The 24,862-nt window shown below is 50.7% G+C and overlaps 1 protein-coding gene across 10 annotated transcripts; it reads left to right on the top strand.

Moving 5' to 3' along the window:
* Positions 1-209: 209 nt before the first annotated feature.
* On the top strand, positions 210-24,830 carry LOC121588682 (hemicentin-1-like). Of its 10 annotated transcripts, none has more exons than XM_041906897.1 (8): positions 210-442; positions 15,710-16,625; positions 17,133-17,278; positions 17,363-17,573; positions 17,667-17,924; positions 19,815-19,912; positions 20,273-20,377; positions 21,813-24,830. In XM_041906897.1, exons 2-7 carry the CDS (start codon positions 16,514-16,516, stop codon positions 20,375-20,377), a joined length of 930 nt encoding a protein of 309 aa, XP_041762831.1. In that variant the 5' UTR covers positions 210-442; positions 15,710-16,513; the 3' UTR covers positions 21,813-24,830. The 10 variants fall into 10 exon arrangements, with proteins under 10 accessions (XP_041762831.1, XP_041762832.1, XP_041762835.1 ...); XM_041906898.1 differs by having other exon boundaries at positions 15,713-16,625; XM_041906901.1 differs by having other exon boundaries at positions 210-339.
* The last annotated feature ends 32 nt before the right edge of the window (positions 24,831-24,862 follow it).

The raw sequence follows: 24,862 nt of genomic DNA on the forward strand, positions 1-24,862 counted from the left end.
ACCGGTCACTCACCGCTGGAAGTGCGCGCTACTTCCCCGCTCGCTTCCAGTCGTGTTGGTGGTGGAGAAAAACGCCCGAACCGTGCGGGCCTGCCGCGTGCGCTTTTGCGCAGGACTCTGCATCGTGCCAGAAGGGGCGGGTGGCGGGCGGCCAGCAGCAGCTCGCTTGGGCGACTCGGACTCGGCCTTCGACATGCTTCCATCAACGCCATCTCCAGCTCCAGTCGGTGAAGGGATTCCACCCCCGGAGCAGCTGAAGCGCACGCCGCAACATCCGCAACCGAACGGGGAACGGTGTTGCGTTCCCTTAGCTTTCCCACCCGGGCAACGGTTCGAACGGTTAGTAACGGTGCGGAACTGGCCTGGTTCGGTTTCATGCTCGTGCGTGTGCTGCTTTGTGGCGGGACTCGTTTGTCAAGTGCGAATCATCAATCGGCATTCAGTGAATCATTTTTAGATCTAGAAGGGCTGGGAGGGAAGTGGAGATGGGGAAACTGCAACCGTTTTTTGTCCGTTAAATGTAAGTAAGTAAGTGTAAGTGTAAGTGTAAGTGTAAGTAAATAGTAAATTACTTCAGAAAGGGGGCAGCTGTAGTTGTGGAGCACTTGGCAGAATGTTTTGTGCCATTCCGTGTGTGTGTGTGTGTGCGTGTAATCGCGCGTGTGTGACCTTCCTCACTGAACCACCCCCAACCGAGTGACCGAGGACAGCAGCGCAGGGAAGGGATTAGAGTGAAGGGCAAAAATAAAAGTTCCAACCAACCAGGATTAGCGTGCGACAAGTGTGTTGGCCGTGTATTACTACTTCACGGTAAGAATACTTTTACGACGCACTTTTACGCCCTCTCGGAAGGCTTTCAAGGATACATACCGTGCGTCTTCTATGTGTGCGTGTGCGTGTGTGTGCGTGTTGGTGTGTGTGTTTTCTGTGCTTATTTTAACCTTTTTTTTTGCACGGCCAGCCGCACGGTACGGCAAAAGTTTCACCTGGCGCCATAATCATAATCATCGTCGCAAGCCGCCGTCATGCCGTCGTGGTGCGTACGTGGAATAATTCATGAAGTTGTTACGCGCAAACCCGGCAGCAAACGCGCGTTTATCAGACGCGAGTGTAAAGTAGGCACTGGGAAAATGAAAGATTGTCAGTAAGAGTGCGGTCAAAGTCGAGGGCGTGTAAGATGCATCACAGCAAGCCGTGCGCTGACCGAGTGGAAATAAATGGTTCGGCGGAAAAGTTGCCCCACGGAACACATTTCGCCCGACGGTCTCGCGGGCGCTTAAACCAGGAACGAGGAAGGTCAGTGACTCCCCAAGCGTGTTTGCGGTGGGTAAAGAGAGCTGTGCGGTGGCAAAACTTTTATTGGATATTGTTTGGAGTGTTTGTAAACTAAAAGGGGGGCAACGAGGGGGGGCGGGGGTTTGGTTGCCTCTTTCAGTGTGTTTTAAGTGGATTAAAACTAGTGCGGCTCCGGCTCCCGCCGGCAAACCGAAGACAAAAAGCACTCGAAACTCGGCCACACTACTCGACCCTCGAAAGTGGCCGTATCATTCGAGGCGTAGGAACTGTGTCTAGCTAGGAAGGTTCCACTCTTCCCACGCCAATTTAGTCGGACTGAGGGGCTGACTCCAACCGGAGAGAGAGAGCGAGAGGCAAATTAATGTCCACGGTGGTAAAAGTTGCGTTTGCCAGTACGGTTTGCTTTGGCTAGAACCACGCATCGTACAAGTGATCCCCCGAGCAGGTCGTCGGAGGTTTGATGGTAATTTAATGCCCGCCCCCCGTTCCTGCCCCACCCGGGGGACCACCATTTTGCCCCCGAGGGTGTAAATATCACGCCGCTGCACGCAAAGGCCACGATTCCTCACCCAAACAGCGAGCGAGTGCTTTGCAAAACTTTTCCACACCAATTCGCGCTGCTGCGAAATTGATACTCGAGAGCGGCAAGCACAAAGTAACGACTCGAGCGTGGGAGGAATCGCCGGTACCACTTAGCCAAAGTGACAGAAACTATGCGCCATTTTCATTACGCTGACGCGAAGGTCAACGGGGGAACGAAGTCTTTTCGGGAGCTTCTGTTAAAGGTTCGAAAATTCCGCCGGTGCGTACGGAATTGATCAAATATTTAGCATTGATCGTTGTTTTGTAGTGGCGTCCTATCCTTCCTTAATGATACTTGAAGTGAATTCCGAGCTTGGACAACAACAAAAACAACGCTTCATCCAGAAGAGGAGTTTTGATTTCATCACATAACTTCGCGAGCGACACCCAACCCGAGGAATTGAATTATCTCCGCAAAGGCCCCAATCCAGCCCCGCCGATGAACAGAATTAACGAAAAAAGGGGTTTTCTCGCAAAACCCGCACCAGCCATCGGACGCAACCATTAAGTCATTAGGAAATGGTTTTTCAACATTGCGTTTTTGATGGAACGGCTTTCAATTAGGGCGATGATTGCAGAAACTTTCTGCAGCCAGCTCCCGGCAGAAACGAAGGGACCAGACGAAAACTCGTTTCTTTATTCCAAAACATACAACACTGCCCTCCCACTGCGCACTCCTCCCGCCCCGTTTGCGTCACAGAACACGAGCGCGAAACAACAGCGAAACGTCGAAGCCAAAGCTCACAAACTGTCAAATGTCAGTTAGAAGGGCTTCCGGTGCTGCTGTTTTTTTCTCTCTTCTCTACGGTTCCAATCATTCCGCCCGTGCCGACGGAGCCCCGCCGGTGGTGGCAAACGAACCGAGCAAAATGCGAGCGCGTATGAAAATTTTATTTCACATTCCTTCTCCCTTCGCTGCGCCGTGGCATTCGTCTCGTTTAAAGCACAATAAGACGGCTAATAGAGAGTGTTTGTCTCACTGGGTCCACGACGGGATGGGTCCGGGGAGCAGTAAATTATTGCGCCGAGGGAAGGCGGGAAGAAAGCTAAGCGCAAAAAAAAATCTCTCTTTCTATCCTCAGATCTATCATCACCTCATTTAAAGCGGCATCAGAGTTTCGTCCCTGTCACAAGCCTCCTCTCCCGCCGCGACCGCCCACCGTTTAATGGTATGGTGACATTTTTATCCCGGGCACGCCATCTCTATCACGAAAATGCGTGCAAAGAAAATCAAGATAGTGTGATGGAGAAGGAGGAGGAGGTGGAGGTGGTGGTTCGCCCCACTGTGGCCGAAGCTCGATGACGCGACGGGGTGTCAAATTTCGCAGCTCGTCCTCATCAAAATGTTGTTTCCTTCGCCATAAGGTTGCCGTTACCTTACAGTCGGGTGCGCGCCCATCACGGTGCGAAAATGCCCGTCAGCACAATTTTTTCTTCTTTTCCTCCCCCTCCCCCGGTCGACTATTCCGTTGGCCATTGTTCATCGAGTCCAAAGTTTAGGCGTTACCTCACCCGCCATCATTCGCACGCTGTGACCGGTAGCCATTTTGTGCGGTGCGGAAGCGCCAACGTCGTCGCCTTGGTCGTCCGGGTCGTCAAGGGAAACATTCTCGGCCTACGTGCAAGCAGCAGCACACGGGAGGTAGCAAAAAAAGAGAGAAAGAGAGAGAGAGAGAGAGAGAGAGAGAGAGATGCTTTCTTGTCGTGCAAAACCTGCCTTTGGCTTGGGATGAGATCGAAACACGTTCTAAATGGGGACTGGAAAGCGTAAACCGTGGCCGCGCGGTGTACGGGCGTTTTAAAAGTAAAAAAAAGAAAGAACAACACACACATATACACTGCAATTGCTACGGACAAAAGAGAGCCATCGTCTCAGCCTCGAAGGCAAAGCACGTCAAGCACTAGCACTGCAGGACGCATGGCATGGGCCCCGATATTTGTTTATCGTCCCGCTTCAAGAAAATGACAACAGCAGGCGATGCTTGATGCGTTGCCACCGTCGACCGGCGTCGTCAACGGTTGCGCTCTTCGCCCTTTGCGCCCTTGTGAAGCACCATTAGGCCTTACCGTAGCAATAGACGATGCGCAATCTCAGATTGCGCATATATTTATCTGTCAAACGGGTCGGTTTGATATATTTATCTGTCAAAAAAAAATTATATATCTCGGACATATAATCTTGAAAATTTATGCGCAATCTTGGCGCAATCTGAAATTGTATGGAAATGACGTTTATAGCTCAGGGTTGGCTACGGGAAATGACATATATTTTGATAAAACGAATATATGCGCAATCTGAGATTGCGCATCGTGTATTAATACGGTTAAATGTATGACTGAGGCCTCGAAAAAGCCGTTCCACCTTCAATCGTGATTGCAGCCAGCATACCCCCAGACACACACACACACCCAGGTCTCGAGTGCGTTAGTCAGAAAAGGGACGAAATTATCGTTTGCCCAGCCATGCAGAAATACGCTGCAGTACGGTGCGAAACAAAAGCGCACACGACATCGTGCGCCAGGCGTGTCTGTGTGTGTGTTTGTGTGTGTGTTGGTGTGCAACCGTCAAGGGTCTACTGGGAACACCGGCATCGTGCACCTGCTGCTGCTGCTGCTGCTGCTGACTAGCGCGTGAGCGTCCCGGGCTTTCAGGTGAAATGTGTTGATTTACAAAAAAAAAGAAATGCTCGAGCGAAACGACCCCCAACGGGTCGCGGAGGTGAATGGATCAGGTGGAGAGATAAAAAAATATTGATGTCGATCATTATCATTACATCGTTGGAGAGCTTACATTCCGCAAATAAAACTGATGCTAGGAAAAGAGGCCGGGAAAATTCATTCCATCCATTCCGTAAGCAATCCACCTTGTGTGTGTGAGAGTGAAAGCGAGCTAAATTAAGCAAGAGAGAAAGACGGCAAGATAGGTTCATGTAAGAAAAAGCGGTGATTGAATGGAACTACGGAGACGCAAACGTACGGCGCAGCAAAAACCTTTTTCACATCATTCCACCAGGATAACGATGACAATGTTGTCGATATATTGGGGCGCTCTCCGTGTGTCCGCCGTGTGTTCCGTTTGCGGGCGCGGCAGGTGTTCGCTTCCCTTCCGTCCCGTGCAGCGATGTGTTGGAAAACGATGAACACGATGCTAGACAGGACCGCTGCACCGCTTGGCGCTTGACGGCTATGCTTGCTCTCCAACAGGCCGAAGTGTATATCCAACGACGATACCGAAATAAAAACCCTCTACTAACCCAATCCGTCGAGCCGCATTCGCCACAGCCGTTCGCAAATCGGAGGAGGAGGATGATGACGAAACCAACAAAAAACCACACACACACACACACACACACACACACACATACAGGAGCGTAGGTGCACACGAGGGCCGAGGCAATATTTTTCGCCGACGTTGACTCATAAATTATGTATGAGCTATTCCCTATCGCACTACGATGCATCATTAGTCTGGGCTGGGGGGGGGGGGGGGAAGGGGAGGAAAAACAAGGGACAGCGAAGTGGAGGTAAGGTGCGATGTTCTGTGCTGCGAAGCAAATACAAATACGACCCCATACACGGTCCCATCCAGCACCTGGCCGCACCTTTTAGGATGCTTTGCATGGTTGCAAGTCATTGCGGGAAATGCCGGGCTAGCGTTAGGTATACTGATTTTTTCCAATTTTCCATCACGATACACCAAACGAACGAGGGTTGAGAAAATGCTGATGCAAAAGGAGACAAGAGAGCAGGAAGGGATTCCCCGTTCCAATGCACACGGTAACGAGAGTGATGCTTATCGAGAGTTTTTTCGTCCTGCTTTCGCTATATTGACTGTTCCGTTACATCATTGGGCCTGGGAGGGAGGAGTGTTTTCCTTCCCCCTCGGTGCTGGCAATTACAGGCAGAGCAGAGATTCTTGAGAAGCCAAAGCGCCTCATCAACAAACAATCTTTGAAAATTGCGATGGTGTTCCACTCCCTCCTCCCGCTTCACTTTTAATCTCCCCGTTATTTAAAGCAGCCCTTTTGCGCCGTGCACCGACCGCCGTTCTGCGTCAGTGGCGTTGGTTGGCGCGCGCTAATGATGATGCTGGCACCTTTGCGCAACCGTGCGCAAGCATTCGAGTCGGTTGGTGCTTTTTTTCCAGTCCATTTTCACTGACTCCACGTTTAATTACATTTTCACTGACTGAAACCACCGCCAGCAAACACAACTGACGGGCTGGCGGGCTTCTGCTGCCGGGCTTCTGCAGCCCGCCCGATAAGGGTCCGCTCGCTGCTCGTCTTTAATTATTTTATACACGCGCATTAGGCAAATTCGCTCGGCAAAGCCAACAGGGCACCGGCATGACGAACGGCTGAGAAATGCAATCGTAGAAAAATTACCACTGCGGCTTCCCCGCTGGCCAGCCACTGGCTTTGGGCTCTGGCAACATAAAATTTAAGCACTTGTCCGATGTTGGCGCGGCTCGGATGGATGAGTTTTTCCGAACCATCCCAAAACCATTCGCGGCTTTGGTGTGGTGTCCACCACCATTTTGTCCTGCCAGTGTGGTGTGGTGCTTCATCCCCCTCCCTCCCGGGGACGCTAATTCGGACACTCAAATTTTATTTCCGTTTTCATCGTCTAATAGCCATCCGTTACAGCTGCGCTGGTCGTTTTATTCCTGTCCGTCGCAATGGCGTCCAATGGCAAGATGATGGGGCTTGCTTGGGAGAGGGATTAAGAAGTAAAAAATCACACTCACACACACTCATACATTAAATTAGATCAGCGCCATTAGAACAAATCGGACTCGGAAAAATAAACCTGACTCGGTAACAATTTGGAAGCAGTGGAAGCTTTAAAGGTGACTTGCCACTTTTTTGTTTGCAGCAAACTCGCACTAAAGCAATCTTTTTGTGTGTTTAGAAGTGAATCGGGCTGGGAAACAATCGGACGGTTAAAGAATTGTTGCTTTTGTTCTCTGTGGGGAGAGGGGGGGGAGGGGGGTAACTACTCCCTTAGTCTGCGTCTAATACAACACAAAACGACCCTTTTCACGCGGCGAAAAGTGCTGTTAGTGTGTGAGTCTCCCTGAGAGTGGCGTGCAATGAGTTGCATTAACCAGTTGTTGTGTTGTTGAATTTTCACTCTAATAAAAGCCCCCTCCCCTCCCCTTCACTGGATGCTCTTTGTTTTCGAAACGCACAAACTCCCCACAAAACCCCCCTTTATGTGTGTGTGTGTGTGTGTGTCAAAGATAAAGGAACACAACCCTGCCACCAGCCCAAACACGAACACGGCACAACGATAACGTGTCCGAAACACGCGAGCCTCCTTTTGCCCTCCAGAGGAGCGCTTCTTATATTCCGCGCGTTCCGGAAGGTGTGGTACATTGTCCGCACAGCACACACAGAACTCCCCGAAGCACGTGGCCATTGTTTTGTGCGACAATTTTCCGACCAACTTCCTGCGTTGGTCCCCGGCGTCAGTCTTACGTGACAGAGCGGGTTCATTCGTTCGCTCGTTCGTTCGTTCGCTTCATTCAAGAAACGCGCCCAAAGTGTACGAAACAAATGTTATTGAAAAAGTTCCCGGAAATCAGTCCCAAATAAAAGCAGCGCCAAGCTGAAACGAATGAAATCTTCCAAACCAACACCCGACCGTCGTGCCCCACCCCCTTTGTCGCACTAAACTGTCGCTGGGTGTGTTAATGTTCCCGAGGCGGAACTGGAACGACCACCGGCACGAAATGCCTGTCCAAACCGTCCAACCGTCCTGTGGCGGTCGCTGCCCACCTGACTGAGATTGAAACGGCACGGCACTGCACGGCAACTCGGCAAGGCTCGCCACAGCTGGGCAGGTTCCGTGACGGACGGACCAACGGTCAATGGGCTAACGGTAGTTCCAACCAGTTGACGGTTCACGATTTATCATCCGGCAGGGTCTACCTGTTCGGTGCGCTGTTGAGTTATGCTATGCTTCATCGGAGTTGGACACCTTTAAAAGGGGGGAGGTGGCGCGCGCTCTGACCGGCAGCAGTGGACGGGACGTGGACGCTAGTTTCCTCCGAATGAAAATGTAAATTCATCCCATGATTGATGATATTGTTTCGAGTTTGATCTTGTTGCTCGCTGGTCGGATCGACCCTTGAAGGACTGGCAGCGCATTACTCAAACTGGAGGGTAAAATACATATTTAGACTGCCCAAGGAGTTTCTGAGTGATTAGGCAAGCTTCAGGAGACGGCTTGTGGTAGGTAAAGCGGTTGGAGAAAAATTCTTCAAGCCGTTTTTCCTTATAAAAATCCTTGTCAAGGTCATATTAGATTCGTTGTTTCCCACGGGATGTGTAGTTTGAGCCCTTCCAATTAAGGCACACACACACACATACACACATACACACATGCTTCCGGTACGCTATGCTATTAGCAAGTTTTTCCCCCCGGTTGCTAAGAAAAGCAAATAGGTCGAGTATTCTCGCTCTCTCTCTATCTCACTCGCGCTCTCTCGCTCGCGCTCTCTCACTCGCGCTCTTTCGCTCTCTTTCGCCATACGTTTCTTGTTATCGCGTGCCATCAAAAGCCAATCTAAATTTAAATTTCCTAATGATGATCACTCAAGAATCTTGCTCCTTTTGACAATGTTGGCTTCCTTTGCCATTTTGCCAACGAAAGAAGCCCCAAGTCGCTCGAACGTCTCCCTCGAAATCCAGGTATTGACAGTGTGGCTAGCTGGCTGGCTCCCTACACCAAATGGCAGCAGAAGGTTAAGTTTCTCATTGCTTAAAGGCCACGATCGCTATCGGGAAGGCCACAAGCAGCAGCAGCAGCAGAGCTTCTGTATGGCACCATAACCACCACCACCAGCAGCAGCATAACAACAACAACAATTTGGCAACAAGAAAACATCCCCCAACAACGGCTGTGTGGTGCGGGGCCCTTGGCTGGTATTTTTACAGCACCGACCGCGCCACCGGCCAAGGAGCAATTTGCATATATTTAACCATCCAATTTATCAACTCAGCCGAAACAGAACAGTAAACAGATCCATTTGTTACAGCAGAACGTCTGTCCTGTGACGACAACGACGACGATGGCGAGGGAAATCGGACAGCCTCTCGGACGGACGAGGACGCATCTTCCCGTCAGGGATGGACGAAAACTGTGCCTGCCTCTGCATAAAGCATACGGCACCATTAATCAAACAATCACACCCTGGGACGAACACACACACACACACACACACACACACACACACACACACACACACACACACACACACACACACAAATACAGCTCAATCCGGGGCCGCCAGATGCCACTGACCACTGACACTAAAGTCACACACGAGTCGGAAGGAGTAATGGATGAAGTTCCCTTCGGTTCTGTGCCCGGTTCTGTGCCGGATGCGAAGTGATTGAATGGGAGAAATTTATCTACCAACTAGTACCACCACCAGCAGCAGCAGCAGCAGCAGCGGCGTGTTCGGAAATAAACTAAGTTGCGCCGGGACAGTGGCTTTAAAGCCGAGCCCTTTCACCCGCTGTCGCTTTAATATCGCAGCCACGGAGAAAAGTTTCCGTCGGAGTAGCGCCAATGGACGGAATGGATTAACTTCAGGAAATGGGAATCGGAAAATGGTCTTTCGGTGTCGTTCGCTAGACCGATTTAATGCGCCTGTATTTGAGGGGGGAGGGGGGGGGGACGAATAGGCTGGTGAGAATCTATCGAACTGCCGATGATGAAAGCTACACTCCATTAACTCTTCATAATTAACGAAATTGACGGTTTCTGTTGAAGGAATTAATAGCGCTTTTTCGCCGTTTTCCACGCCTTAGACACCGTGACGAGAAAGAGCGAGAGAGAGAGAGAGAGAGAGAGAGAGAGAGAGAGAGAGAGAGCGAGAAGCGTTTTAAAATAATTAAAGCATTTCCATTCCGGTGTTCCGGGGGTTGTCTCCATTTGTCTCCGCTGTCTCATTTGGCCTAGTTCCTAGACTGCAGTTCTTGACGGCTCGCTAGAGGATGCGGGCTGCTCGAGCTACCCTTTTTGGTTTTCGCAGAACCAGAATACATTTAAATGTATTCTCGCTTTGCTGCATTTTTTTCTTTTTTGTGTGTACTGTTCGCGCTGAAGTCGACACAAACAAAAGCAAGAAAACCGAAATGGAACTTTCTTCTTACGACAACTCACCGACTTTGTTCCGGGCTGGGCACTAGCAAGGATTCCGACTTTACACGGGCTGCAAACCGAGGAAAACCGCGTCTCGACTTATTTAACGCCTCAGTTGCTGCTCCCTGCTCCCTGCTCCTCGCTTCACCTGGCGCAGTTTTAGCACGAAGAAGCCAACCAACGAAAGCCCAAAACTGCTTCCAGCGAAAACCAACGCCACTTCAAACTACGTACCCCTTTTCCTACCCCACCCGGCCAATTTCACAGCTGGCTGGGGTCACTTTTGTTCCCATTTCGTTCAGAGTGCGAGTTTCACAGCGAGTGCCCGAGCGTGTGCGCCATTTCGTCGTTCGCCTTTCATTGCGCTGCCCGTTGACTTGTGCCCGGTTTGCACATTCCGATTCCGGTCGCGAGCTGGAAGGGCTTCTGGGACGACAAGGGGGTGGAGGGTTGAGGGCTTGCAGTGGAAACTTTTGTGGCTCCCCGAAAGCGTACTACGTACGTACCGTCAAACTGGTGCAAATGGTTTGTGCATACCACGGTGATAGTGAATGATGCCATGTTCGAATGCCATGTTTTACTTGGCAAGCGAGACCAACTTCTTGTGCGTTTGCTTCGTGCGAAGAAAATAGACATGTTGGGAAGGGGCGAACAGGGTTAATTTTAAATAAACATGCAACCCTTCTTTAAGTCAACAGCAATGTAGCAGCTCTGTTCCCTTTGCCGGTTTGAACCGTTATTAAAAAGCGCTTCCCGGGGAAACAGGTCGTTTGATCAGGCGCTATTGATTTTGTGACCGCGTCTTGTCGGCCACCGATTAAATCGAGCAAATTGTTCCCTTCCATCTTTGCACCTTTACTCTCTCGGGAAACGATCCACTTCCAGCGGAAAACCATCCACCACCCGGTGAGCCACGCCCTATCACCGTGACCTTGGGCGAGAGTTGAACCCAGCATTTGAAGCGTTTGTCGGACTGTCGGTGCTGATCAAAAAGAAGAAGCAAACCAAGCAAGCACGGTGTGGCTTCTTTCCTCAGGAACAGCCTCCACAGGAAGGGGGGTACGACCGGCAAACAAAAAAAAACGGCCTTCCAAACCTGGAAGGAAATTGAACGGACAAAGATTAATGATCGACACGGCGGCGAGTCTAAGGCCAGCCGTACCAGTGTTGTTGCTGGTGCTGCTGCAAAAAGGAAAACATCAATTTCTTCAGCCGGGCCTGAAATCGGCTTAAAATTTACTGTCCGCCAGACCAGACGCCGGACGCGTGGATGCGGATTGGGGCTGGCTCCGAAATTCCCTTATCGTGTCTCCCGGGTCTCCAATTATCACGAACTAAACATAAACTCGCACTTTCGCCGGCTCGGGCATTGGACGGATCCTTTTTATTTTATTTTATTGTGCTCGTTTTTTTTTCTTTCCTTTCCGGATTTGGGGACCACTGGGAAAACCCAACGAAAAACCAAATCAAACTGAACTTTGTCGTAGTAGGCGATGCCGGTAACCGAAGCGATTGTCGGTTTGGATCCTTTTTTCCCTCGTTTGCTCGTACTTACTGTCGCTTCACTGACCACGTTTACAAGAGCATTGCGGACATCCATTGGGAGTATGTGTGTGTGTGTGTGTTTGTTATCCGATTTGGAAGGCACCAGACTAACGACTAGTCCCCAACTAGTCCCCATTCACTGCGTATGCACAATTGTCCCCTTTTTGCCTGTTGTTGCACCTGAATTCTCAGCTCGTTCACATACACAAGCACACCCCACAAACACGTTGCTGCTGTGTAAGTGTATAATGCCATCAAGGTCATGCAGAGAGAAAGAGAGAGAGGGTTAGGGGAAAAGTAAATCTCAAGCCTAACTGCCGTCACCAACACATCTCCTGGGAGGTGCACTATTGCTACAATCTTTTTCCTTGCTGCTTTCAACACTTGCCACCGGACAACAGCAACAACAACAAAACAGCCTCCAGCTCCGGTGTCCCTGGCAAATGGAAATCAGAGAGTTTTGTTCTGTTCTTTCAGCGTCCTTTTTTCCTAGTGTTTAGCTACTCGCAATGACTAGGAATGCAGAAGGAGGCGAAACTTTACGACAATGAATCCATCAGTATCCCACAGGGAAGAATATTCTCTGTGCGTGGTTTTTTGTTCGCATAGCATGCTGCGTCTGAACACATTAATCTTCCTCCATCCTGCCTGAGTGTGTGTGTGTGTTGATATTTAGCACCAACAGAAAAAGAAGAAAAAAAAGAGAAGTAGAAAGAGGAAAATGCGTCATCAAGGCAAAATGGCAGCAAAACAAAACTTTCCATCATTTCCCCAATTGTGTGTGTGTGTCGGCGAGACTCTCCCGTCTTCGTCACATTATGGATGATGATGCTGATGTTGATCGGTGATGCTCGGTGCTCATGATGATGGGTGGTTGGGAGCGATTCCGTCAGTTTCAGCTAATGCCAAACCCCCATCCCCATCCCCATCCCGCGCCGCTGATGTACACGGAAATGTTTCGCCGCCTTAAGAGCCCTCAGTTGTAGATTTTGAGCGATGTCCTCCGAACACGCCCCGTGCTCATTCTCAGCCTATTACCACTCAACGCGCAGCGTTTATCGCAGTGTGTCCTCCCTATCTCTCTTTCCCCTTAAGGGCCATTCTGTCCATCCCGTGTGCTGGGGCGTGTGAACGATTGCTGCAATGTGATTGTATGCGATTTTAATTAACTGCCCTCTCGTGCCCTCCCCTCCCCTCTGGGACCAATTGACGCGGGGACCCAAAACCACCCCGGGACGGACGAAAGCAACTGTGTAAACGGTTCACGGTGGCAAAAACTCCCACATTTTCGGCCGTTGTTTGCCGTTTTTTTTCGTGTAGTGTTGCAGTGGGGCTTCCTACTTTCGGCTGGTTTTGGATGGTTCCAATTGCTTGCGATTTAAATCTTTTCCAGCGTGTTTCTTCGTCCCTCGGTCGGATTGCTTTCGGTCGACACTTTTCGCTCATTTTCTTCGGGTGTTTTGTGTTTCATTGCTTTCCCCGCCGCTCCTTCTTTCTGCTAGGAGTTGCATGGAAGTGAAACAAAAACACTCCCCAAAAATAAATCTAGCGCGTTTGTTTTTTTCGGTGGGCACTGCCAGGGGGACGAATGTTTTACTTTCCCATTTTCCACTCCATCGGCAACGAAGAAGGTCTACGAATTCATTAAACCAGACACGGTAGTTCAGGGAATCTGGAACACATCGGCGAACAAAAGGGGCGGCGAGGGGAGTGAGGGAGCTTTGGGCTACTAAATTAACGAACAAAAAAGAGCGGAAAGGTACACACTTTCATCGACTTTCAGGGCTGAATCGATAGATCTTTCGATGGTGCGATGTCTTACGCTTTGTTTATGGTCCCCCCAAACAAAAAAAAAATGGTACCTTTCCGAACAACACAAACACACACACACACACATACGTTAGCCAACACTCGTCACGCTATTCCCTTCTGGGAAGGCTGTCCCTTTCGGAAAAAGGCTAACCCATCGGTTCAATATCCACCGACATTGAAGGGCCTAAATCTGGACGCCACAATTCACAATCTCAGACTCACCCGTTCCTCTCTCCCTCTCTCTCTCTCTCTCTCTCTCTCTCTCTCTCTCTCTCTCTCTCTCTCGCTTTTCGCTCTCTTTAATTAATTGCACATCAACGGATCAATTCTCGTTCCCAGCGCGATACGCTACCTACGGTAGGCTCCCCGCTTAGCACGAAGGTAATGGCTGCCGGAATATACTTTCTACGCCCTTTGGCGACCCACGCGCCTGGGAAGCAAACAAAAAAAAGAAACACATAACAGGTCGAGGGGCAAATGGTAAAAGCTGAAATAATTGAAAGATCTCAACGTGGATCGACAGCCCTCGATCGTTCCGGCGGGTGTGTGTTGTAATCCGTCTGACACGGAAAGGACCGAGAACCGATGCGAAAGGTCAACCTGACTGATGCACTGCACTAAAACCGGTCGGGTCGTGGGAAACGGTAGTAAAAACTCTAATTAACGAAATAGGATTTTCGCCTCCCACTTCCTTATCGAGGGGAGGTGAACTTTTGTCACCCCATCCAACTACCTACCACCCTAGGGCCAGGGCCACCCTTAGACACCTTGCTAGTTTTGCTTTGCCGCTTAAAGGACGCGCGTGTAGCACAATCGATAACTCAAACACGTCGCCTTTTTATGATGGCATAAATTACCTCTGATTGATAACACACAGAAAGAGAGAGAGAGAGTGTGTGTGTGTGGTTGGGGTGTAATATGGTGTGTGAGTGAGTGGGTTTTTGCTTTGCGAGCCACGAACCACGATTCACACGTTAGGGCCATCAATCACTGGATTAACACATTAAAACAACGCACATAAAGGCAAAGATTTGGCCATGAGGCAGGAAGGAAGGCCGCCTGCTGGTGAGCGTGGTTTCTGGGGGGAAAATTAGTCCCCGAAACTGGACCACTAGGACCAATAGGAGCCGTCGAACCCTCCCTCGCGCAAAGAGGGATGCCATTCATCGGTCAAATAATAATCCTAACCATCTCGAACGAAACAAGAAAAACGAAACAAACATAATACGACCCATGGACCCATTGTGGCGCAGTGTGTGCGAGGAGTGCTGCGTTTTGGTAATAAAATGTTGACAGGCGATAGCTCGATAGCTGGCACGTAATAGGACCTGGGTGCTTGATGTTCCATGTCCTGCCAATAATGCGAGTGCGATCAGGTCGATCAGGGGACGAAGCGAAAGGTCGAAAAGACAGGTTCATTTTCTTTCTGCTCCTCTCTCTCTCTCTCTCTCTCTCTCTCTCTCTCTCTCTCTCTCTCTCTCTCATGGTTGATTTTTCGATCTGTCGTTGGTGTGGTGCGCTGTTTTCCGCATCTCCACCCGAACGGACCCGAGAAGGAGGATTACATCATACTCCTGAGCCCAGAGCCTCCTGCCCACACACAGTCGCACAGTCTCATCAACGGCACTAATCCCCCATTTGGGCCGGTGCCGATTGCCAATCAACCGACGCTGCTGGATGGACGCCGCGCTGGCCCACACAGCCCAGTTGTGTGCAGTGGGTCCCATATTTCCCAACAACCTTCATCCCGTACGCAATATAACGTCCAGTGGTGCACGCAGAAAGAGTGCCGGCCGTTCTCAAGAATTTTGTTACCATAAAAACACATACACACGCACACGCTATAGCACACGAAACTAGTGCACGTTCGGGCGTCCGTAGACCGTGTATTGATTCCGCTGTGTGGCGTGTTGCGTACGGGCTAACCCTTGAGGCCCACGCGCGTACGCAGCCCAACACGCCTCAACCTTCTGCGCCAGCGTAACCAGCACGCCTTCCGCAGGAACGTGACTCAATTACAGCATCCTGATAGAATTGATTTGACATTTATTGGTGTGGACGAATTGAAAAACCTGCTGCTGGGTGCTCCGACATGGTCCGTAATGCAATCGAGAGGTTCTCGTTTGGTGCGATAGTGCCACCACAGCAACAGCACAAAAACCCTTTCCCTTTGCTATTGTACGCGTTTGTGCGATGTTTGGTAGTAGCGCACATGGTGGTCACGCTTTGGTGATAGTATGACAAACTTTGGTGGGCTGTGGGACGGGGACGGGTGAGAAAGGAAATGAATCCAACCAACTGAAACGATAAATAATTCCAGCAGCTAAAAAACAACCGTCAAAAACGCTCACTCGCAGTGAAGTGAGGAGGAGGGAGCGTGTTATCAGCGCGGCGGATCAACTCCAACGGTTTCCGAGTGAGTGGTGAAGTGGACAAAGAACGAACGAAAAGGGCAGTCGGCCTGTGAGTCTGTGAGACTGCGAGACTGGTGTAGAGAAAGTGAGCATCGTTTCATCTGAGTAAGTGAATCTGCTTAAAAAACATCAAAGTGACGTCCGGCGTAGACGATAAGGGACAGTGGTCCAGTGGTTCTCGGAACCGATTCCAAGTCGTCCCGTGTTGGGACGAAATTGACCGTTAATCAACCACCGGCAGTGAAAGTGCTAGAAACAAAAAAGAAAGAAAAGAAAGGAAGAAAATAGCACCGCATTTCGGGTCCACCTTGCTCGTTGCTCGACTGCGGGAGAATCGTTGTAAAATAAATTCCAGTCGCGTTCCAAGCCCGTGAACAAGTGCCCGTGTCATCTTGTTGCCGGTAGCAACCGAGTGTCACCGAGTGTGCCCGCACCTTGCGAGCAATCCCAGCAAACCGTTGTTCTGTGACCCAAGTGTCAAGTGAGCAGCTTAAAAAGGGATCACCCCACCAAGCACAAACAACCCACTGCGGTCCCTACGGAAAACAATCTTCCTGTTCGGGTTGCCGGGTGGCTAGGGTGCGGCGTGGTGAAAAAGTGTAAAGTGAGCGAGTGAGGAGAGATTTGTGCAAACACCGGTAGCAATCCGGGGCCGGAAGGAGCTTCCGCTCGGGCGGAAATTAGCAAAACCACAGCAGAAACGGTGGCCGATGACTCGAGTCGCAGCTAGGACAGCCCATCGGAAGTGCAAATGCAACACCATGAACGCAAATTTGCCGCTTATTGCAGCGTTTATCAATTTTATCGTCATTTGTTTCGCAGGTAAGTACCGCCCCCCCGGGTGGGTGGGTGAGCTGGAACGGTATTTTGTGGTTTTAAACGCTTGTCTTGAATGTCATTCCGATCTTTCACCACAAATGAGCTGTTTTGGTGGCATTCAGAAGTGTTGTTGCAGCCGTTAAAATTGTACCGCGTCACAGTTCGCCCCCCATTAATGCTTCTAAAATATTCACCACGTTTGCCGTCCGTCGGTCCATTAACGGACGCACGATCGGAATGAAGCAATCGTACGCGGAAAAACGGACGTGGAAACACGATTTCATGCATGCCTTACCTTAGCTCGCTCGCGTACAGGAAAACGTTCATTTGCACGTCACGAGCGTCACTTGTGTGTTGGGGAAAAGGGGCGTTCCGGAATATGTGTTGCACAGAGCCGGGCGGAAAAACGCGGAAACTCCATTCCCGAGCTCCGTATGAATGTTAATAACGGATATACGGTGGTCTTGCCCCCTGCACTCACCTGTATCGCCACTCCCTTCTCCTTCACAGACACGCTCAGCCCCGAGATGCAAATGTACTGGGAAAACCACATGGTGCAGCCGTACTTCGATAACACGACCAAGCGCGAAGTGACGGCCATCGCCGGACAGACCTGCCAGCTGCATTGCCGTGTAAAGAGCCTCGGCGACCGGGCGGTAAGTAGGGATGGCTGGGTGGTTTGGGATTCAATGTAAACCACGTACCACAGCTCACGGTCGTTCTCGTACTTTCCCATCCAGGTATCGTGGATTCGCAAGCGAGATCTACACATACTGACGGTGGGCATTCTCACCTACACCAACGACCAGCGCTTCCAGTCGCTGCACACCGATGGCAGCGACGAGTGGACGCTGCGGATAACGTCGCCCCAGGCCCGGGACTCGGGCGTGTACGAGTGTCAGGTGTCAACCGAGCCGAAGATCAGTCAAGCATTCCGCGTGAACGTTGTCGGTACGTGTCCTCACTGCTGTTGTTGTAATGCCCGAGAAGAAACACACACCTTTCCTTCTTTAATTAACGAATACCGTCGTCTATTCTTTTCAGTCTCGAAAGCGAACATCCTGGGCAACTCGGAACTGTTCGTGAAGAGCGGCAGCGACATCAACCTGACCTGCGAGGCGCTCCAATCGCCGCAACCACCGTCCTTCATCTACTGGTACAAGGGCGGCCGTGTGATCAACTACTCGCAGCGTGGCGGCATTAGCGTGCTGACCGAGCAGCAGACCCGCACCAGCCGGCTGGTCATATCGCGCGCCTCCCCGTCCGACTCCGGGAATTATACCTGCGCGCCGAGTAACTCCGGTAAGTAAGCTTCCCGGTCGCACACTTCCCGGCTTTCTTTGCGACCCGGTGAGGGGATTGTAAATTGCGCATGAACGAGCGCATTTATGCGACATGTTGGCAGGCCTTTTGTTGCTTCCCGAGAATCCCGAGTTGCTTGCCGTGAACGGCCCGTTATAGTTGGGTGGCCACGTTTGTCGGTCCTTGCTGCACCGATGCAAATTGTCAATTGTTGGCAACGTATCAAAATCCAACCCAATGCCGGAATGTGTGTGTATGTGAGTGTGTGTGACACACGACATAATTCGCTTCGTTTGCCTTGGCCGGTGCAGTTCCGAGAACGGTCGTGTGTATGCCATCGTGACCACCACCAGCACGGGAGCTCCACTTTATCGAGCACGGACTGCAACGGGACGCGCACACGTGTAGCCATTCGCTACACCATAATCACCTGCACTGGATCCTGCGAAAGATCCAGTTGGAACGGAGCAGCATCAACGATTCACGATTCCACTAGTGGGACTAGTTGGGGATATATTACGGTTCGTTTAAAAATTTTATGCACAACATTAAATGCAGTTTATATCGACGTCACCGTGCTGGATGGGTTGTTTTACCCAACGGCAGCACGCAGCGTGCTCCCAGTTGTGTTTTCGTGTGTGTTTGAGTATGTGCAAGGACTCGCAGTCGTTGATTTCTGCTTTCATGGCGCCACCCAAAGAACCAAAGGATCGAGTCCGAGCGTGTACGGTACGGTACGTTACGGTAACGACGAGCGCATCAAGAAACTCGGTGAGCCAAACCCAATTTATCGTATCATTTCCGAAGCACTCGCACGCGCTTGGCCACAGAGAAAGCCCGCCTCCCGATGAACCACACTGGCAAATGGAAAAATAAGAACTAGCATCTCCTGTCCCCCCCTCGAGCCATCCAAACGCTCCCCATGGGAGGGCGTATGATGGCAGCAAATAACCTGCTCCTGCTGCTCCAGCAAATGGCTATAATCTTCGTGCCATATGAACTACAGCAACCCGTTCGAATGCTTTCTCCGAGTGCGGCTGCTCCAGCATCACAGTGGCCGATCGTAAAGATTACGAACCGTGCTACCCAAGCCCGCCCGGCTCTGGTTGGCAGTTTATAGCGCATTTGGCACGCTGCTTTATGCCCTGACACCTCCCCGTTCGACGAGCACGATCCCCAACTGGCAGCGGGTGTCCCGAACGATGATAAGCATCAGCGGCCGGGGAGCAGGAGCGGCGCACTTTAAATCCACCCCATAAGCTTGGCAGGTGATAAAACGCCAAAAGAAGCCACCCCACCCCGGGGGGAGAGTGTGTGCGCGCGCGAAGAAACTACACAACGACGACCACGGGCAGGCAATGAATTTAATGAAGTTGTTTCAACATCGTTACGCGAAGCATCATCCTCCACTGGCGTGGCGTGGCGTGCTGCACTTCAGCAGCCCTGTCGTGCCATTACTGGCACAGATTTAACAGATACACTAATCCATCCATCGCCACACACCCACAGTGGGGTGGACAAATTCGCAACGGCCAAAAAACAACACCGCGAACGCTATCCCCTTGGCGTGGCGTGGATATTGAACGCCGCACACAACCATGCCCGAACGCAGCCAAACCAGTCTTCTCGTCTAGTCGCCGTAATCGCCGTATAAAAGTCCTAGCGCAATGTCGTCCGAAAGCTTGCCACCAGCCACCAGCCGCGACGCACTACACTAATGGTACTAATAGTATGCGCATAATAATTAATGAAAAGCCCCGCGCGCTTTTGACCTAGCTCGACGTTACCGCGGGACCGCGGTTCATTGTTTAGTGAAACTTGTTTGACCTCCATTGGCTTCTCCTCCCAGCTAACAATATTCTTCACCTGTTCTCTTCACCCAACTTTCAGATTCGGCCAGCGTGGTGGTGCACGTCATCAAAGGAGAGCATCCGGCCGCGATGCAACACGGAATAAATGGCGCTAACGTGGCACATTCATCAACATATGTAATTATCAGTCTAAACGACTCTATTTCCCACCGTCACTCCATGCGACGGTTCTCCTCCCCCCCCCCCCCCCGTCACTTCCTTCACCCTCCTAACGCCACACGTTCCGGGATGCTCCCGGGCGATGTGTAGCAGGGTTACTTAATTAATTTATATCCTTTCCCACCTGAACGCCTGAACGGTGCGGGGTCAAATGGCAGAAATGTCATGTTACGCTTAAATGACATACTTTTTTTAAAATTATCTCTCTTCTCTTCCCGTTTACCTGCCTCTCTTGCCGTGTTCTCTTGCCACCTGTGTACCTGTGCACCTGTGCCCCCACATCTCGGTCGGGTCCGCTGACAATCTGGGCCGGAAAAGCAGATAGTTATGGCGATCATATCGGCCTGTTTCCAGCTTCTTCTGCTCGTGCGGAGGCCAACGCAGTGGAGGGCGGCGGCACCGGAGTGGCCGGTCGGGCGATAGGTAAGTGTTTCTGTCGCTTTGGCAGGCTCGGACAGTCGGGGTTAGGTCAACATAATGTGATTAATTTACATCGGTTATCGCTTATGTGCCCGCCCACCGGTCGGTACATTGCCGGTGGGCTGGAAGCGTATTAAGCTGTGGCGTCACATATATCGACCATTTAGCACTGGTAGGGAAAGGAAATGGCGTGTGGCCGGTGGAAGTTGGTGGGCAGGTTGGGAACGATATCGAAGCGGAAACTGAGCCCCCGCAAGGCTCTCCTAGCCCTGGGAGCGGCTACCGAGGCTTATTGGATTTGTTGCTTTGCTGAGCTAATATCAACAAGCGAGCAAAACTGCTCCCAGTCCGAGTTGTTCGCTTCGGATGTGCTTCAGCATCGAACCATACACCCCCCTTCGGGTAGTTCGGTTTCTGTTTTTCTTCCAAACAAAGTGTCCAGGCCGGTGAACTTGCTGCTGGTGGTGGTGGGTTGAAACTCATTTATTTAAACTATACGCTGTTGCTCGTTCGACGAGCACGACGACGACGACGACGAGGACGACACTGATCCGCCGCCGTTCGGTTGGGAAAACAAGCGTAAGAACGCTTTGCCGGGTAATGGAAACAACGTGCAAAAAGTTGTGTTTAGCTAAAGATTGATTAACCGGTGGAATTTAACTAACCCTGGGAGCGGGTTGGCCCGCAAGATAAATTGCCTTCCAACCAGCGCTCAAAGAAAATAGATCGTTCAAAGGAAAGCGGTGGCGGTGGCGTTCGATCAGACGGTTAGCAAACAGACCCACCTCTCCCTCAGACCCCCCCTCCTTCCGGGTATCGGGAGTGGATAGAGAACGGTCTGTTAGTTTTTGAAATTAATACAGTTAGTGCAAACAGCACGTTGCAGCTGTTTGTGTGGGTAAAAATGATCAGACAAATATGAAACGGTGCAGTTCCAACTCACCATCACGCCGATTCGGGGCCGGCGAGCTTGCTTAAAGCTCGATTTAAAGCTGATCGGACCACGACTGGTGTGTCGGCAATGGCGAATGGGAATGATACCGTTTGCAGCCTGCTGTGCCAACGCGTCCGTTCGCATTCCGCATTCGATTCGGGGACTCGGCATCCAATTTCCAGCAATTGCACCGCCAGGAAATCACGATACTTCCCTGTGTGGAGGTTTGCTTTTACCGGGGGGAGGGGTAGAAATCCTAGAAGTCTAATCGTGGCTGTGGGAATGTTCCCCTTGCTTCCATGTTCATCCCCCTCTTGGGCGAACGCTCTTCAATTTACGGGATTTTGCTAATGAATCCTTCGCCCGATTCCATTCATACACGGCTCCGTTCGATCGTTGGCGTAGAATTGACGAAGAATTGAAGAATGTATCAAACACACACACACACACACACAAACGTAATGAACAAACTTATCGCTTCTATTCCGTTACGTTTAATTTCAGATAACGCTACGGGAAATGCGAAACCATCTACAAAGTATTCAGTAACATCAAGCGACAGCCAACCCTCGTCAGGACTTGCCTCCTCATTAACCCTCCTCCTACGATTAGACATCGTGGGTGGGTGGGTCATGTGGAAGTGTCAGCTCCAAGACGGTCCCCTCCGTGCCAACGAACGAACGAACGAAGGATGTGTTTGTGTCGGCATCTCTCTACCGTAACACTGGAATCCATCTTTCCATCCGCATACGTCAAACGACAGCCCTCTAAGTACACGGATAACGGGGAAGGAGGGCAGAAGGAAGGAAGGTTCCAAAGCATCGAATGAATGAACCAACGAACGTGATGACAAACCACGTTGGGAGAGGCAGCGGGCAGGAGCAGCTGTACTTGCAGGTGAGTCCCCCTTAGGAGGACTTCCGGTTGTAGTTAGCGGGATCTCGTTCGGGTGAAAGCAAAAAAAAAAAGAGCGACCCAAAACACTGTGGCCACAGAGCGTCATCGAATCGAGGCGTGGAGATAACTAAATTCCACCGTGTCAAAGCTGAGATAATATCCTTCGCGCAAGTACACACACACACACACACCTGCCATCGCGCATTCTCTCCATTGGCTGCAGCTGGGGAGAAGATTGTGCGTGTGTGTGGGTCCTCGACGACAGCGCACCTAAGTCTCAGCAGGAGGCAGCAGCATCACCACCAGCACCAGCAGCAGCGATGATGAAAGCATCCTTTTCGCCTGTAGACCTGATAAAAAGATAAACATGAAAAGAAAACAACACCTGAAGAAACGACCCCGTACCTAAGCGCACTGAATATGACATACTGACACTCCGGTGCCGTTGCGCTGTGTTCTTGTTGGTCCTCTGCACCTTCGCGTTGGCAAAAACTCGTCCGACTTCGCAACATCTTCAAGGACGCCAAAGTCGTCCTTTCAGCGCTGTATCTATACTGGCCCCAGCTCCTCGATCACGAGTACGTACGAAGTGTTGTGGCTGTTGTTTTATCCCGCTCGTAGCCTACTAGTCGGGGATTTGCCCGAGAGAGAAGCGCACCCGTATGCACCATCACCATCGCAAGTTGACACGAATTGCGGGAAGATTTGCTGCCGAGCTTACACACGTGTTGTGTGCATGTGTCGCGCAAACGAGACGCATACGCGCGGTACATTGTAGGGGAGCTTTGCTGGTTTCACTGCTGAGACATTGCCGGTGTGCTCGTACACTCGACATGGTTAAGGATGTTGTGCCCTTTCTATCATTCTTTCTCCCTTACACATGTACACACACACACACAGACGGACAGACGGTGGAGCTCGAGTCGAAAACTTTATCATACACCGTGTATGACGAAAGCTTTGGGGAGTTCGCCAAATTCGCCGATGCCGACTTCCAAAATCCTTCCTGGAGCGGCACCACGCGGTGCGGTACGGTGTGAAAGTTTTCCCACCTAATGGGTATTTCGCTTACTCCTCAATCTCGCTATGTGTGTGTGTGTGAGTGTGGCTGTTATTCTGCGGGATAGCTTAACATAACATTAACAACACAAATCCTTCTGCCCGACAACCGGGAGCCCAACACCTTGGGGAGGAAAACGCTTCGAGTGCAGTTTGGTGGGATAAAATTGTACAAAGTTAAAATAAGGATCGATAAATTTAAATCAAACCCCCGCTAACTTTTTACATCACTCACACGAGCGAAAGTTGGCCGTTCTCGGTTCAACCGCGAACGGTGAATGGCGGGGTGCGTTCTTCGTGCCCTCCGACTCGCACCCCATTCTCTCCCTATCCACAATGAATCAAACCCAGGAGTGCAAATATTGTGCTCCCACATGTGGGTTTTTTTTGGCCCAGCTCGCCACCTCGTTCAGAGAAAGTGCAGGAAAAATAAGTAAAATAAATAACATCTTTCCAAATGCTCCCGCTGCCGGCTGGAGGGAAAGCGTTTGAAATCGGCTTACCTGGGGGGCGCAACAACACACCGCGAATCGGAGAACGGCGCGAATAAATCATGGACAATGGGCCGAGCGAGCACCAAGACACCCCCCCCTCCCCCGTCCTCCAAGCGTATGTGTTATTTACCCAACCCGGGTAACGCACCGCGCAAGCAGCTTTCGCGAAAGTCCATAATAAAAGTGGTAACAAAAGACGCAATCGCTCGGAAGTTTTCCCTCGGTACCCAATACTTGGAGCTAAGGCAAGACCGGGCGCAACTGGAAAAAAGGGTGCCCGGTGGGTTCGGAACTTTCATCGGAAAACAGCGCGTCTCTACATTCGAATTCAGCGAAATTGGTCGCACTGCGGTCGCCGTGAAAAGCGCTTTTCTTCTCCCAACTGGAGAAAGCTCATTGAAGGAAAGGGTAAGAATAAAAGGAGAGTGGAAAATCGGTCACAAAAGCCAGTTTGCACGAATTGTTCTTTCCCTTTCTTTGTGCCATCGAGTAAGGGTCCACACATCGACAGTGACATTGCTCATCATTCATCAGTTTCCGCCTGTTGTTTGCTGTGGCCAACCTTACCTCCTCGCCCCCCTCTTTATCCCATCCATTTCCAAAAACCACTGTAAATAACGATGTAAATATCAAAAAATCCTACACATGCCTCCACAAGCACCCGGTGACACCAGGGGAAGAAGGCCTACTCTGATCAGAGCAGCAGCAGAGTAGCAAGAAACACGTGTAGTGAGACAGGGCCGCTCAGTCAGCACAGGGCAAAACGAAACAAAATACAGTCAAACAGGAATGCTATGGCAACCAAAGCGCCCACACCCCCATCCCCCTCCCTCTCCGGCTGCGATGGTGGCGAGGCATTTTTATATGGTGAAAAATATGAAACATAATAGTCAATACTGAGAAAAACGGGGAAAAAGCGGGGAAAAAGAAAGAAGAATTTAACGCAGAAGAAACACAAAAAAGCAAATAGCAAATGAGATGGAAGTGTGTAAAGTGGGGAATGTTTTAAGTACTATTAGGTTGAATAAATGAATAAAACTGAGAAAATTGATAAATACCGTAACGATCTGAAGTCGGTGTTCGGTGACGTTCATTACTTCGGTG

This window comes from Anopheles merus, chromosome 2R (genome assembly GCF_017562075.2).
Source record: "Anopheles merus strain MAF chromosome 2R, AmerM5.1, whole genome shotgun sequence".
Taxonomy (NCBI): domain Eukaryota; kingdom Metazoa; phylum Arthropoda; class Insecta; order Diptera; family Culicidae; genus Anopheles; species Anopheles merus.